Source organism: Chrysochloris asiatica, unplaced genomic scaffold (genome assembly GCF_000296735.1).
Source record: "Chrysochloris asiatica unplaced genomic scaffold, ChrAsi1.0 scaffold00003, whole genome shotgun sequence".
Classification (NCBI taxonomy): domain Eukaryota; kingdom Metazoa; phylum Chordata; class Mammalia; order Afrosoricida; family Chrysochloridae; genus Chrysochloris; species Chrysochloris asiatica.
The window spans coordinates 52,403,752-52,418,507 of NW_006408521.1; the positions used below are offsets into that span (position 1 = coordinate 52,403,752).

The 14,756-nt window shown below is 43.5% G+C and overlaps 1 protein-coding gene across 1 annotated transcript in view; it reads left to right on the forward strand.

Moving 5' to 3' along the window:
- The window catches only part of BTBD16 (BTB (POZ) domain containing 16), a 73,444-nt gene that overhangs the window by 55,069 nt on the left and 3,619 nt on the right, over positions 1–14,756 (forward strand). The window contains exons 10-13 of the mRNA XM_006831422.1: positions 3,846–3,937; positions 5,439–5,521; positions 7,538–7,615; positions 14,169–14,267. Coding sequence (XP_006831485.1) covers positions 3,846–3,937; positions 5,439–5,521; positions 7,538–7,615; positions 14,169–14,267 — 352 coding nt within the window. The remainder of the gene's footprint in view (positions 1–3,845; positions 3,938–5,438; positions 5,522–7,537; positions 7,616–14,168; positions 14,268–14,756) is intronic.

The following is a 14,756-nucleotide window of genomic DNA, read 5'->3' on the forward strand; positions in this document are numbered from 1 at the left end:
GTTGCTGTTATGCTGGAGTATCTTAATTACCAGAAGAGTCATCCATGGTGGACAGGTTTAAGTGGAGCATCCAGGCTAAGACAGACTAGGAAGGAGAAGAGGCAGAACATTTCTGAAAAGTCAGCCACTGAAAACTTACAAACAGCAGCAGCACATTATCAGATGCAGTGCTGGAAGACCAGCCCGTTCCGAGGCTAGAAGGCACTCAAAATCTGATGAGGGAAGAGCTGTCTCCTCAAAGTAGAGTTGGCCTTGATGATGTGAATGAAGCTAGCTTTGGGGACCATCTGTTGCTTATGTGTCACAATTCAAAATGGGAAGTAACAACTGTAAACACCCATTAATAATCGGAACATGGAATGTATGAAGTATGCATCTAGAAAAATGGGAAGTCATCAAAAATGAGATGGAATGCATAACAATGGATATCGTAGGCATTAGTAAGGGAGCTCTGGTAGTGTAGTGGTTACGAATCGGGCTGCTAACCTCAAGGACAGCAGTTCGAAACTGCCAGCTGTTCCGCAGGAGAAAGATGAGGATTTCTGCTCACGTAAAAATGTACAGCCTTGGAAACCCTGTGCAGGGTCGCTATGAGTTGGAACCAACTCCACGGCACACCACCACCACCAAACTTTAGTAAGGTGAAATGGACGGTTACTGGCCATTTTGAATCAAGAATCACATGGTTCACTGTGTAAGGAAAGACAAATTGAAGAGGAATGGCATCAGATTCATTATGTGAGAGCTGTTAAGCATCTACTTTGAAATATAGTATAGGATAATATCTGTACACCTACAAGGAGTCTTGGTATAGTGCTGTAGGATAAGCACTGGACTGCTAATCTCAAGGCCAGTGGTTCAAACCCACCAACTGCTCCTCAGGAAACCCTGTACAGGGTCACTATAAGTTAGAACCAACCAGACAGAACCTCACAAACAAGAACAACAACAATAAGGAAGACCAGTTAATATCACAATTATTCAAATTTACACAACAACCACTAACGTCAGTGATGATGAAATTGAAAAATTCCACCCAATTCTTCTGTCTGAAATTGATCAAGCATGTGAAAATTGGAAACAGAGGAAAGATTAGCATTTGGAAAATATGGACTTGGTAGTAGATGCTGGAGATCCCATGTTAGAATTTTGCAAGATCAATGACTTATTCATTAAAAATACCCTTTTACAACAGCATATAAAGCGATTATACGTGTGGACCTCACCAGATGAAATATACAGGAATCAAGTTGACTACATCTGTGGGAAGAGACGACAGACAAGCTCTGTATCATCAGCCAAAACAATACCAGTGGCGGACTGTGGAACACACCACAAATTGCTGATATACAAGTTCAAGCTGAAGCTAAAGAAAATGAAAACAAGTCCATGAGAGTCACATATGAACTTAAATATATCCCACATGCATTTAGAGGCTATCTCCAGAACAGATTTCATGTATTAGACACCAATCACCAAAGACCAGAACAGGGATGCCATCAAGAACATCATACATGAAGGAAGCAATAGGTCATTAAAATGACTGGAAAGAAAGAAAAGACAAAAAGGAATGTGAGAAGAGACTCTGAAACTGCTCTTGCATGTAGAGAAGCTAAAGTGAATGGAAGAAATGAGGAATTAAAGATATGAACCGGAAGTTCCAAGAGGGTAGCTCAGGAAGACAAATTCAAGTATTATAATGAAATGTGCAAAAACCTGGAGTCAGAAAACCAAATAGGGAAGAACACGCTCAACATTTCTCAAGATGAAACAACTGAAAAAACTTCACACCTCAACTCACAATATTGAAAGATTCTATGGGCAAAGAGTGAATGATGTAGGGAGCATCCAAAGAAGATGGACAGAATACACAGAGTCACTGTACCAAAAAGAATTGGTCGATGCTCAGCCACTTCAAGAAGTAGCATAGGATCAAGAACTGATGGTATCAGAGGAAGAAACCCAGGCTGTATTGAAAGTATTGGCAAAAACAAGGCTCCAGGAATTGATGGAATAGCAACTGAAATGTTTCAACAAACGAATACAGCACTGGAGGCACTCACTTGTCTCTGCCAGGAAATTTGGAAAGCAGCTATCTGGTCACCTGATTGGGAGAGATCCATATTTGTACCCATTCCAAAGAAAGGTAATCCAACCACCTGTGGAAATCCTCAAACACTATCCTTAATATCACATGGAAGTAAAATGTTTCTGGAGACAATTCAAAAATAGTTGCAGCATTACAGAATACAGCCAGAAATTCAAGCTGGATTCAGAAGAGGACATGGAATGAGGGATATCATTACTGATGTCAGATAGATCTTGGCTGAAAGCAGAGAATACCAGAAAGATGTTTACTTGTGCTTTATTGACTGCAAAGACTTTCAATTGTGTGGATCATAACAAACTATGAATAATATTGAGAAAGATGGGTATTTCAGAACACTTCATTGTGCTCGTAAGTAACCTGTCCGTAGACTAAGAGGCAGTTATTCGAACAGAACAAGGGGATACTGAGTGGTTTAAAATCAGGAAAGGTGTGTGCCAGGACCGTATCCTTTCACCATACTTGTTCAATTTGTATGCTAAACCAATAATCTGAGAAGCCGGATTATATGAAGAGGATCGTGGCATCAGGATTTGAGGAAGGCTAATAACTTCGCTTGCTGGAAATGGAAAAATCCTCTAGAAGGGACCTTGGCTGGTCTGTCACAGGCTCTGCCTTAAGGAAGTGATGTCGCATTTCTAAAGGGCCTTGGAAAAACGATGTCCCATTGTCCTCATTTGTGAGAAATGACTGTTTTATGAAGCAAGTTGTTTCAAAATAAGGGTGTTGGTTGTGTGTGTCTTCTGAGGGGAGGGGAACGGGTCTTCTCCACCCAGTTCTGCCCTCCAGCGTGCGTGGAAATTCACTGGGACTCAGCATGAACCCAGACTGTGTCCCAGCTGATGTCAAAACCACCTGCTAACACCAGCCACCCAGTCTTGCATGCTGATTCTTTTTTCGGTTCCACCAGCAAGTCCTTGTGAGGTGCCTGATTTGCTCAGAGTTTCTGAGTTCAAGTGCTGGCAGAACCTCTGTTCCTCCATCTGTAAAACAGAGCTGATGTCATTTGCCTGGGTTGCCCCACAGGAAGTTTGTGAGACTCAAGTGAGAACAAGCAGGTGGGAGTCCTCTATAGAGTAACGTGTGTTCCCATCAATTGTTGAAGACGTAGTTGCTTGGCACCTACTGTGTGCATGTTCTTGAGTGCCATCTAGTTGGTTCTGACTTAGAGCGACCCAACTGTTCATTTGTGCTCAATCTATTAGGAACTTTTGCCATAATAGAGGGATTCCATTACACTGATACAAATGAAATATTGGCATTGTTGAGGGATTCCATTAGACCAAATACCAATGAACTTTTTGCTCTATTAAGGGATTCCATAAGACAAATACAAAGCGACTGTTGGCATTATAACGGGCTTCCATTCAATTGAACGCAAAACGAACTGTTGACATTATAGAGGGGGTCCCATTACTCCTGCTTCCTCCACCCAACTTTAGAAAGAGCGGGGTGCCATCTACCCAGTTGGGAAAACCACTCATCTCCTTGGCTTTCACTTCCAGTTGTCATTGAATCAAGTCCAACTCATCGGTCAGAGTAGAACTGTGCTCCGTAGGGTTGTCGGTGGCAGAGCACTAGGACTTTGTTGCTAGGCACTTCCAGGTAGATTTGAATCCCCAGCCTTTTGGTTAGCAGCCGAGGATGTTAACCAGGTGCACTGCCCAGGAGATACCTTGGCCAATTCCAGGAAGGAGTTTTCTGAGCACCTCTCCTTCTTCTCTGTGCCTCTGCTAAGCTTCCCCAGGACGTGCGCCTTTTTGGACCAGGACACAGGACACAGACTGCTGCCGCTCTTCCTCTGCCTGCGTCTTCACAGCATAACCAAAGGTAAGTCCCAGCCCATGCAAGCACGTCCATGAGGAGCCATCTGGGAGCTCCTTTGGCAGGTTTCCCCAAAGGCAGTAGGTGCTAACTAATCTGTCAAGTCCTAGCTGTGGGATTCTGGGAATAAGATGATGTGTGGAGGGGCTACTGTGATGAGAAGCTGAACAGAATTGCCAAAAGGGTTATTTGATTGTTATCTAGTAGTTCGTCTGAGTAACAGTTTGGGAAGAAGCTCGGGGTCTGTGCAGCAGACACAGGTGGGGTCCCTTCCACAGCATGCTCAGGGAAAGGCACCTGTAACCTGAAACGGGGAATGTGGTCAGGGCAGCCCAGACCACTACTAGTGAGATCTTTGTGTCTGCCAGGATCTTTGAGACCTTTTTCAAAATGGTGCCAGCTCTCCAAATATAGCAAATTTGTCTGAAACCCAGGACCGTCAATGGAGACAGGTAGTTTTTTTCCAAATTGCTTCTAGACATTGTAAATCTCTAATCTCACACCTCCCTTTCCAGGCAGAAGTTGTGGGCACTTGGGAGAAAAGTGCTCTTTTATGTTCCTTGTGGATTCCACACACGTTAGCAATTCCCAGACGAAGTGTGGGAAGAAAAATAAAAACAGAAGTTGTTCCTCTTTGTCACATTAAAAGAAAAAAAGTTGAAAATTGGAACAGTGCACACCCTTGGTCTCCCTTCTGAGTAATCAATCGTCCCCCTCACAATATGGTCAGAACTGAACTATCTTTGAGGAATGCGGTGAATGAGTCAAAACTCACTTTTGAGGGCTAGCAACTGCTTCACCTTGAACACCAGTTCACAAGTCCCCTCCAGGGGCCACTGGGTGGTGGTGGGTTCTTCTTGCAAGACGATGTTGTTGTTGTTAAGTGCTGTCAAGTTGGTTCTGACTCATAGAGACCCTGTATGGGGTTTCCGAGGAGCGGCTAGTGAGCTTGAACCACTGACCTTGTGGTTCAGACAACTTTGCAGTCTGGTGCATTCACCAACAGCACCACACCAGGACTCCTGTAAGATTATAGGGAATATATTTCTTTCAAAATATAATATCGTACTTAAAACTGTCAATATATAGTAGAAAAAAGGTCCAATTTGGAGTGAATTTCTTCATTCACGCCACTGGAAGCTTATGTGTAGATGTTTTCTTTTAGTTGTGATGAAATGTATTGAACAGAGCATTTGCCATTGTAGCCATTTTTACTTATACTATTCAGTGACATTAATTATGCTCCCGTGTTACCCAGCCAATGTCCATTTCCAAATCTTGCGCATGCGTTTGCTAAAGAGGAGCGTTTAGAGTACGTAAGTAATTGACTCTGAACCAGTTGAGTGGCTGCATGATGCTTCTTTTTCTATCATCAAATCCCAGTACACCCCTCACTTTTCCTTTCAACCCTCTGCCCATTTCCTCCTTTTCGTTCTGCAAATGTGATTTCTGAGGTTCTGTTGTGAATAAAAACCTTCAAAACGTTCTTTCTTTGTGTCCTTCCAAGGCAAGGATCTGGAGGAACTGAGGCACCTTAATCTCTTCCCGGAGGCCTGGTTGACCCGGATCACAGCCTGCCATTACCAAGCAGTGAGTTGCTGCATAGAAGGGGAACCATTCTCAAAATCGATTGCGCTTCTGACTTTGTTTTTCTGGATGTGCTTTTATTTAAATGAGGACTTCTGGACCCTCAAGCTCAGGATGTATTCAGATCCTCTTTGGGCGTCATGGGGGAGGACCAGGCAGGTGAGGCGTGTGGAGGGCAGCTTGGGGTGTTTGCCAAATTGATCAGAGCACCCATCACACCACCCTTGAGTCCTCTTTCTGACAAGCACAGATGTAATATCTGCTTTAAACTTAAATTTTACATTTTAAAAATTCAGAGAAATTGAAGAAAGGAAACAAACATCCTCAGACCCATCTTCCAAAGACAACCTCTGTTAACATCTCACTGTACTTACTGCCTGTCAGTGGTTTTTTTTTAAGTACTCTTAGACCACACTTCACAACATCAGTTTTAACAACTGCAAACTGTCCCGCCAATAGGATGTCCCATAACCAATTATTGTTGTTGAGTGCCGTTGAATCCATTCTGACTCATAGCAACCCTGTATAGGGCTTCCGAGGAACCGCTAGTGAGTTTGGACTGCCAACCTTGAGGTTCAAACTGACCTTATGGCCCAGCGCTTATGCTACAATGCCACGCAAGGACTCCAGTACTACCTGGTTATTCCTTTACTGTTGAACATTTAAGTTTTTCTAATTGCTGACTATTAGGTAACAGAATGCTAAATGTATTTTATTTTATTTTTTTTTACTGTATTTAGAATCATTTTCTTCTAGTAGATTCTGAAAAGGAAACATACTGACACAAAAGGGAATGTGTGTTTTTGTTCTTAAGTGTTGTTGTTGTTAATTGCCGTCGAGTCGGTTCCAACCCATAGCGACCCTGTATAGGGTTTCCAAGGAGCACCTGGTGAGCTTAAACCACCAACCTTGCAGTTCAAACCGATTTTGCAGGCCTGCACATTAACCCACACCGCCACACCAGGACTCCTGGTTGTTAATAATACAGAGTAACCAATTTGGAATCCATATATTCTTCTTCCTGGTGTGGTGCTATAGGGTCAGCACTGGACTTCGAACCACCAGGTCAGCAGTTCAAACCCCCAACTATTCCTTGGAAACCCTAGACAGGGTCACTATGAGTTGGAACCGACTGGACAGCACTTACCAACAACAGTACTCTTCTTCCAGCAATTATGAAAGGGGCTCCCTTTGTACATCTCTACCAACACAGAGCATTTCATTTCACATTACGTTTGTTCACTGAGAGGTGAACAGTGGCGCCTCATTGTTTGATATATGCGTTTTCTTGATTCCTGGTGAAGATGGCAGCGTCTCCCCCATTGTGAACTGTTGCTCTCTTGTGTGTCTCCAGTGGTGTCTTTCAAAGATGAAGGAGAGCAGTGTTTGTTCTGAGACTTATGAGTCATTAGTTAAAATTCAATTCAGTTCAATAACTACCTATTGTTATGTGCTAACTACAGTGCCCAGCACTGCCTGCAAAGCAGATAATGACTTCATGGACAAGGGAGTGGCAAGGGTCAGAGCAGAGGAAGGGTGACCAAGAGAGGACAGTGTCTGTGGCCTAGCCACCTCTGGAATACAATGACCTCCCTCTGTGGGCTCTTCTGACCTGGCCTTGCCTGTCTCTTAGCTTTCTCTACTGTTGTGCCATTCTCCTGGAGTCCTGCTCCCTCCTGCCCCGTGCAGCATCGTGGAGCCTGCATGTGCCACCTGTACTTGCTCTGGATTTTGGTGGCAGTGACTCTCACTGCTTGGGAGCATGCTTGTGTCTTTGTTACCTTTGCACCCCTGGAAGCACTCAGTACAGTCCATGACACCTGACTGGTTTTCAGGAAGTACCTGGGGCCAGTTGAGTAACTGAATGTAGAATCCAGTGGGAGAACCACCTCGTAAGAACCACAAGGTGCAGTGGGGGAAGGGGAGGGGCTCAACGGGCCGATGCTGATGTGAAGGTGATGGGGCTGCTTGTCTCCGGGGGACCAGGATGCTAAGAAGCTGTGTGCATTTCCCTTTCAGCTGGAGAATGGAGGTGATATGGCCCACCTGAAAGATTTCCCCACCCAGGCCATACGATTCGGGCTGCTCTTTACACAGGTACTGAGAGTTGGAGTCAGACGAGGGATCAGGGTTGGTGAATGATCATTCTTACCCAGTCAGAAGAGACTAGGCCACCTTGGCTGTCTCCCCTGCATGCTCACCAGCTCCTGGAGACGAAATTCACGAGATGAGGCTGGGAAGGCATTCACTATCATGTGCTTAGCCCCAGTTTTCCCAACAGGATGGCTGTGATTCCAGAAATCCCCATGACCATCCTCAGGTTCAGAGCATTTACTGAAAGGTCTCTAGGAACTCAGCAAAACAGTTCTATTTAGGGTTTCAGTTTATTGCAGTGAAAGGACACAGGTTCAAGTCAACCAAGGGAAGAGGTGCATGGGATGGGGTCCAGGAGAGACCAGCGTGAGCTTCCAAGTAGCGTAGTGGTTACGAATCGGGCTGCGAACCTTAAGGTCAGCGGTTCGAAACTACCAGCCGCTCCACGGGAGAAAGATGAGGCTTTCTACTCCCGTAAAGATTTACACCCTCGGAAACCCTATACAGGGTCGCTATGGGTCGGAACCGACTCGACGGCACTTAACAACAACAACAACAGTAGAATTGTGTGGGCTATGCTTACTTCTCCCAGCAGCAGCGTGACACTCAGTATGAACAACCAGCAAAGCCTGCCTGAACCTTGGTGTCCTGGGCTTGGGGTGGTCATGTGGAATTGACTGACCACAGTTTCCTGCCTCTCCAGTGGCCACACGGTTGCAGTGGGGCCCAAGACCCCCACCATTAATCGCACTGTTAACACAGACTCTGATGTGGCCTACAACACCCAGGTCAACAAGACACTTTGATCAGGCAAAACTTTCCAAGAGCTTAGAGGTTACCTACGGACTTTTTCTTTGGGCAAGGTTAATCATTTATTACACTGTGACCTACTTTTGTCTCTGGGATTTGGAACTTTCAGTCCAAAACCAGGAAAGGCCTGGGGAAACTGGGATGAAGTGGTTACCCTGTGTTCCACACACATTGGCAACTGCCAACTGGCTCATCGAGAGGCCCCGCTACGAGAACATGTGCAAGGATGATCTCCTTCTGGATGGCTGGGGTCAGTCATTCAGAGAGCTTGGCTGAAGGTAGCTCAGGACTCAGTCTCCAGGGAGAGTCAGGAGTTGGTGACTTCATCCTGGTCACTCTGTGATGGGCAGAGTTTCTGAGAAATTGCTGGTTTCCTTAAAGTCCTCCTAGTAGTGATCTTAAAAGAATTCATGTCTCAGGGACTTGGGGCCCTGAATCTGTCATCATAGAATGCTGTCTGAGTCAGGCCTGAATGGGTGGAGCCCATCCTTGGCTGTAGAATCCTACCTAAGTAGACAGACTGCAGACCCCAGAGGCCAGGACCTCTTACAAGCACCATGAGTTAGAGAGTGTTTTGTTATTGTTGGGTGCCATTGAGCTGACTCCAACTCATAGTGACCCATCAGGACACAGTTGTCATTGTTGTTAGGTGCCATCGAGTCAGCTCTGACTCACAGTGACACTACGCACAACAGAACGAAACCCTGCCCAGTCCTGTACCATCCTCACAATTGTTATACAAGGCCATTGCTGCTGCCACTGTGCCAATCCATCTCGTTGGGGGTCTTCCTCTTTTTCTCTGACCCTCCACTTTACCAATGGTCAGTCCCAATAACATGTCCAAAGTATGAAAGACAAAGTATCACCATCCTGGCTTCTAAGGAGTATTCTAGTTGTACTTCTTGGAAGACAGATTTGTTTGTTGTTCTGACATTCCATGGTTATGTATAGTCAATATTCTTCTCCAACACTTTAACTCAAATACATCATCTTCTGCAGTCATCCTTATTCATTATCCAACTTTCACATTAATATGAGGCAACTGAAAATACCATGGCTTGGGTCAGGTGCACCTTAGTCCTGAAATGGACACCTTTGCTCTTGAACACTTTTTTAAAGAGGTCTTGTGCAGCAGATTTGCCTAATACAATATGTAATTTGATGTCTTGACTGCTGCTTCCAAGAGCATTGATTGTAGAACCAAACAAAACAAAGTTTGACAACTTCAATTTTTATTTCATTGATCATGGTGTTATTTATTAGTCCAGTCATGAGGATTTCTGTTTTCTTGACGTTGAGTTGTAATCCATACTATGAAGGCTGTAGTCTTTGAGCCTCATCAGTAAGTATTTTAGTTCCTCTTCTCTTCCAGCAAGAAAGGTTGTATTATCTGCACAACACAGGTTGTTAATTGAGTCTTCCTCGGATCCTGATTCCATGTTCTTGGATAATTTGAATAAGTGTGGTGAAAGTACACAACCCTGACACACACCTTTCCTGATTTAAAACCATTCAGTATCCCCTTGTTCTGTTCAAATGACTGGCTCTTGGTCTGTACAGGTTTCTCATGAGCACAATTTAGTGTTCTGGAATACCAGTGGGTATTACACAGTCTTATCCATAACTTGTCATGGTCTACACAGTCAAAAGCTTTTGTATTTAATCAATAAAGTACAAATAAATATCTTTCTGGTATTCTCTGCTTTCAGCCAAGATCCTTGTGACATCAGCAATGATATCCCTCATTCTACGTCCTCATCTGAATCTGGCTTGGACCTCTGGCAATTTCTTGTCAATGTATTGTTGTATTCTTTTTTTTTTTTTAACTGTCTTAAGCAAAATTTTCCTTATATGTGATATTAATGATATTTTTCCAATGACTTCCGCATTCCATTGTTCCACCTCTCTTTGGAATGGGTACAAATAAGGTTCTCTTCCAATCAGTTGGCCAGGTAAGCTAGCTTCCAAATTTTTTGGCATAGATGAGTGAGTGCTTCCAATGCTACATCAATTTGTTGAAAATTTTTCCTTTTGTATTCCTTCAATTCCTGGAGCCATGTTTTTTTGATAATCCCTTCAGCACAGCTTGGACTTCCTTCAATATCATTGGTTTTTGATCATATGCTACCTCTAAAGATAATTTTACATTGAACGATTCTTTTTGGTACAGTGTCTCTGTATATTACTTCCATCTTCATTTGATGCATTTTGCTTCATTCAGTTGCCCATAGAATCCTCCACTATTGAAAATCTAAGATTGCATTTTTTCTTCAGTTCTTTCAGTTTGAGAAACACTGAACCTATTCTCTTTTGGTTTTCTAACTCTATGTCTTTGCACACTTCATTACGATACTTTGCCTTTTGAAGCTCTTTGAAATTTTCTGTTCAGCTCTTTTACTTTCTCATTTCTTCATTTACTTTAGCATGTCTATGCTGGAGAGCACATTTCAGAGTCTATTCTGACATCATTTGGGTCTTTTTTTGTCTTTTTAATGACCTTTTGCTTTCTTCCTGTCTGATGTTTTAGATGTTCTGACAGCTCTTCTGGTCTTCGGCCTTTAGTGTAGTGTCTTATGTATCAAATCTATTCTTGAAATGATTTCTGAATTCAGGTGGGATATGTTCAAGGTCATATTTTGGTTCTCCTGGACTTGTTTTCATTTTTTTCAGCTTCAACCTGACTTGCATATGGCAGTTGTTGGTCTGTTCCAGTCTTCCCTGGCCTGGTTTTGAGTGATATTTAGCTTTGCCACCATCTGTTCCCACAGATGTAGTCAATATGATTCCTTTGATTTCATCGGGGGGGGGGGGGGCAGGTGTTTAATGTTGCTTTTTATGTTGTTTAACAAAGGTATTTGGTCCTGGATAGAGTAGGAGAAAGGAGGTCTGATAGCAGTCAGCAATTTAAAGCTACTAGCTTTTCTGCAGGAAAAGGATGAAGATTTCTGCACCTGTACCAGCAGTTCCGTGGGAGAAAGATGAGGCGTTCTGCTCCCGTAAAGATTTACAGCCTCAGAAACCCTGTGCAGGGTTGCAATGAGTCGGAACCAACTCCACGGCACTTAACAACAACAACAACAAAGGAGCTCTGGTAGCGTAGTGGTTACGAATCAGGCTATGAACCACAATGTAAGCAGTTTGAAACTACCAGCTGCTCTGCAGGAGAAAGATGAGGCGTTCTGCTCCCGTAAAGATTTACAGCCTCAGAAACCCTGTGCAGGGTTGCAATGAGTCGGAACCGACTCCACAGCACTTAACAACAACAACAACAAAGGAGCTCTGGTAGCGTAGTGGTTACGAATCAGGCTATGAACCACAATGTAAGCAGTTTGAAACTACCAGCTGCTCTGCAGGAGAAAGATGAGGCTTTCTGCTCCTGTAAAGATTTACAGCCTCGGAAACCCTGTGCAGGGTTGCAATGAGTCGGAACCGACTCCACAGCACTTAACAACAACAACAAACATTTACAGCTTTGGAAACCCTATACAAGGTCACTATGAGTTGGAACCAACTCCATGGCACATAACCTCCACCTCCAGAGTAGGAGAACGTATGGAACAAAACTCAAAATTATTAAAAAAAAAAAAAATCAGGTTCACTGGTCAGAAAGAGACTTGGAGGAACCTGAGACTGTGGCTCTCCGCCACACTTCAGGTCTAGAAAGGAACTCCCCCTTGTATCCCAGTGTTCAGCCAAGCAGTAGGTAGGTATAGAGTGTGGGGGACAACACTAGTAAGGTATGTTCACCATGGAATGATCAGTCATTCAGAATCAAAGGGCAACATTGACCTAAGGACAGAGTTGAGAAGCGTAAGAAGGTGGAGGAATGCGAACAGGAAGCACAGGGAGGAAGCCGGTTAACTGTTATTACAGGGAGGGGATTGCAGTCACTGAGATGAAACAAAGTATAGGATGTGTTGAACGTAAACCTGAGATCTTGTCTATAAACCTTCACTCAAGTCACAGTAAAAAGTTAAAAAAAAAAAAAAAGTATTTGCAATGAATAATTCTTTAGCCTTGTAAAATCCTATCATTTTATCTCTAGCATCGTTTTGATCACCAAGGCCACATTTTTCAACTACTGAGCCTTCCTCTTTGTTCCCAACCATCACATTCTGATCACCAGTAATTGCAAATACATCTTGATGGTGTGTTTGATCAATTTCAGACTGAAGATGTTAGCAGAATTCTTCAATTTCATTATCACTGGCTTTAGTGGTTGGTGTGTAAATTTGAATAACAGTGGTATTAACTAGTTTTCCTTGTAAGCAAATAGATATTATCTTATCACAGACAGTATTGTACTTCAAGATAGATCTTGAAGTGTTCTTTTTGACAATGAATGCCCCACTGTTGCTCTTGGATTTTGTTGTTCCTGGTATAGTAAACCGTATGATTGTCTGATTCAAAATGGCCAATACCAGTCCATTTCAGCTCACTAATGCCTAGGATATTGATCTTTATGTGTTCAATTTCATTTTTGACAACTTCCAGTTGTCTAGGTTCATACTTCATACATTCCATGTTCCAATTACTAATGGATGTCTTCAGCTGCTTCTCTTTATTTTGAATTGTACCCCATCAGCAAATGAAGGTCTCAAAAGCTTTACTCCATTCACATCATCACAGTCAACTTTATGTTGAGGAGGTATTTTGAGTGCCTTCCAACTTGAGAGGCTCATCTTTCAGCTCTATATCTGACAGCATTCCACTGCTGTTTATAAGGTTTTCAGTGGCTAACCATTCAAAAGTAATCTGCCTTCCCATCTTCCTAGTCTGTCTCAGTCTGGAAGCTCAACTGAAACCTTGCCACCATGGGTGACCCTGCTGGTATTTAAACTACTGGTGACAGAGTTTTCAACATCACAGCAACACACAAGCCACCACAGTCCGACAAACTGATAGGTGAGCGGTGGACAAGACAGAGTAGAACTGCCCTATTGGGTTTCCTAGGTTGTAATGTTTACGGGAGGAGAACTCCAGGTCTTTTCTCCTGTGGAGCAGCAGGTGGTTTGAACCACTAACCTTTCGTTAGCATTTTAACACTTAACCATTGTGCCACCAGGGCTCCTGAGAGTCCCTTCTTGTTACTAAGTGCCATCAAATTGGTTCCGACTCACAGCGACCCTATATAGGGTTTCCGAGGAGCGGTTTGGTGAACTTTTCAAAACCAACCTTGCAGTCCAGTGCGTTATTCCCTACCACACCAGGACTCCCTTGGTGGGGTTGGGGGTGGCTAGGTGCTATGGAGTCGGTTTCCAACTCATAGCGATCCTGCACAGGGTTTCCAAGGTTGCAAATCTTTACAGAAGCAGAAAGCCTCATTTTTCTCCCACAAAACAGCTAGTAGTTTCAAACTGCTGACCTTGAGGTTAGCAGCCAGACTCATAACCACTACCCTACCAGAGCTCCTTAAGACTCCCTTAGGGTCATTAAATTGGAACAAAATGCTTTGTTTCAAATGTCTGCAGACTACAGGCCATTTGAAAATGTTCCTCCCTCTTTCTAATCCTCATTAAAGGACTTACGTGGAATAAACGGATCGTCACTGAGTGCTCACCTGCCAAGGATTTGTGTTGCAGTCTGGCTTCCATGGCCAAATTTGCTGTAATATTTTCATTTTTAGATTAGTGGTCAAATGAGTCACTTTTGCTTTTGTAGCCAGAATTTGCCTTGCTATGTTTCATGCCTCTAAATATGGAATATTTTTTTCTCTTCTCTTTGTTGTTTATCTGTCATAATTTAGGAATATACAAGTTATTCAAAGACGATTGCTATGTATGGGTTCTTCTTTGAGATAAAGGGAATCAAACAGGATGTTACCTCGTACAGTTTTTACATACAGGTAAGATGAAAAGAGCACACAAAAGGTAAGTCTCTCAAAGACTCTTGAGTTCAGAGGCAATCAGTACTGAGCTCATGATGTTGCTGTTAGGCACCGTCCAGTCAGCTCTGACTCACAGTGACCCTCCACAACAGAACAAAGCACTGCGTCATCCTGCGTCATCGTGCGTCATCCCACAATTATTGTTATGCTTGAGCCCACAGTTGCAGCCATGGTGTCAACCTGTCTTGTTGAACACAGTCTTATTTTTGCCCTGACCCTCACCTTTACCAAGCATGATGTCCTTCTCCACAGACTTGTCACACCTAACAACATGTCCAAAGTATGAGCCGAAGTTTCTTCGGAGCACTCTGGCTGTACTTCTTCCAAGACAGATTTGTTTGTTTTTCTGGCAACCCATGGTACTTTCGAGTCCTGGTGTGGCACTCTAGGATAAGCACTGGACTGCTAAGCACAAGGTTGACGATACCAACACACCAGCCATTCCTC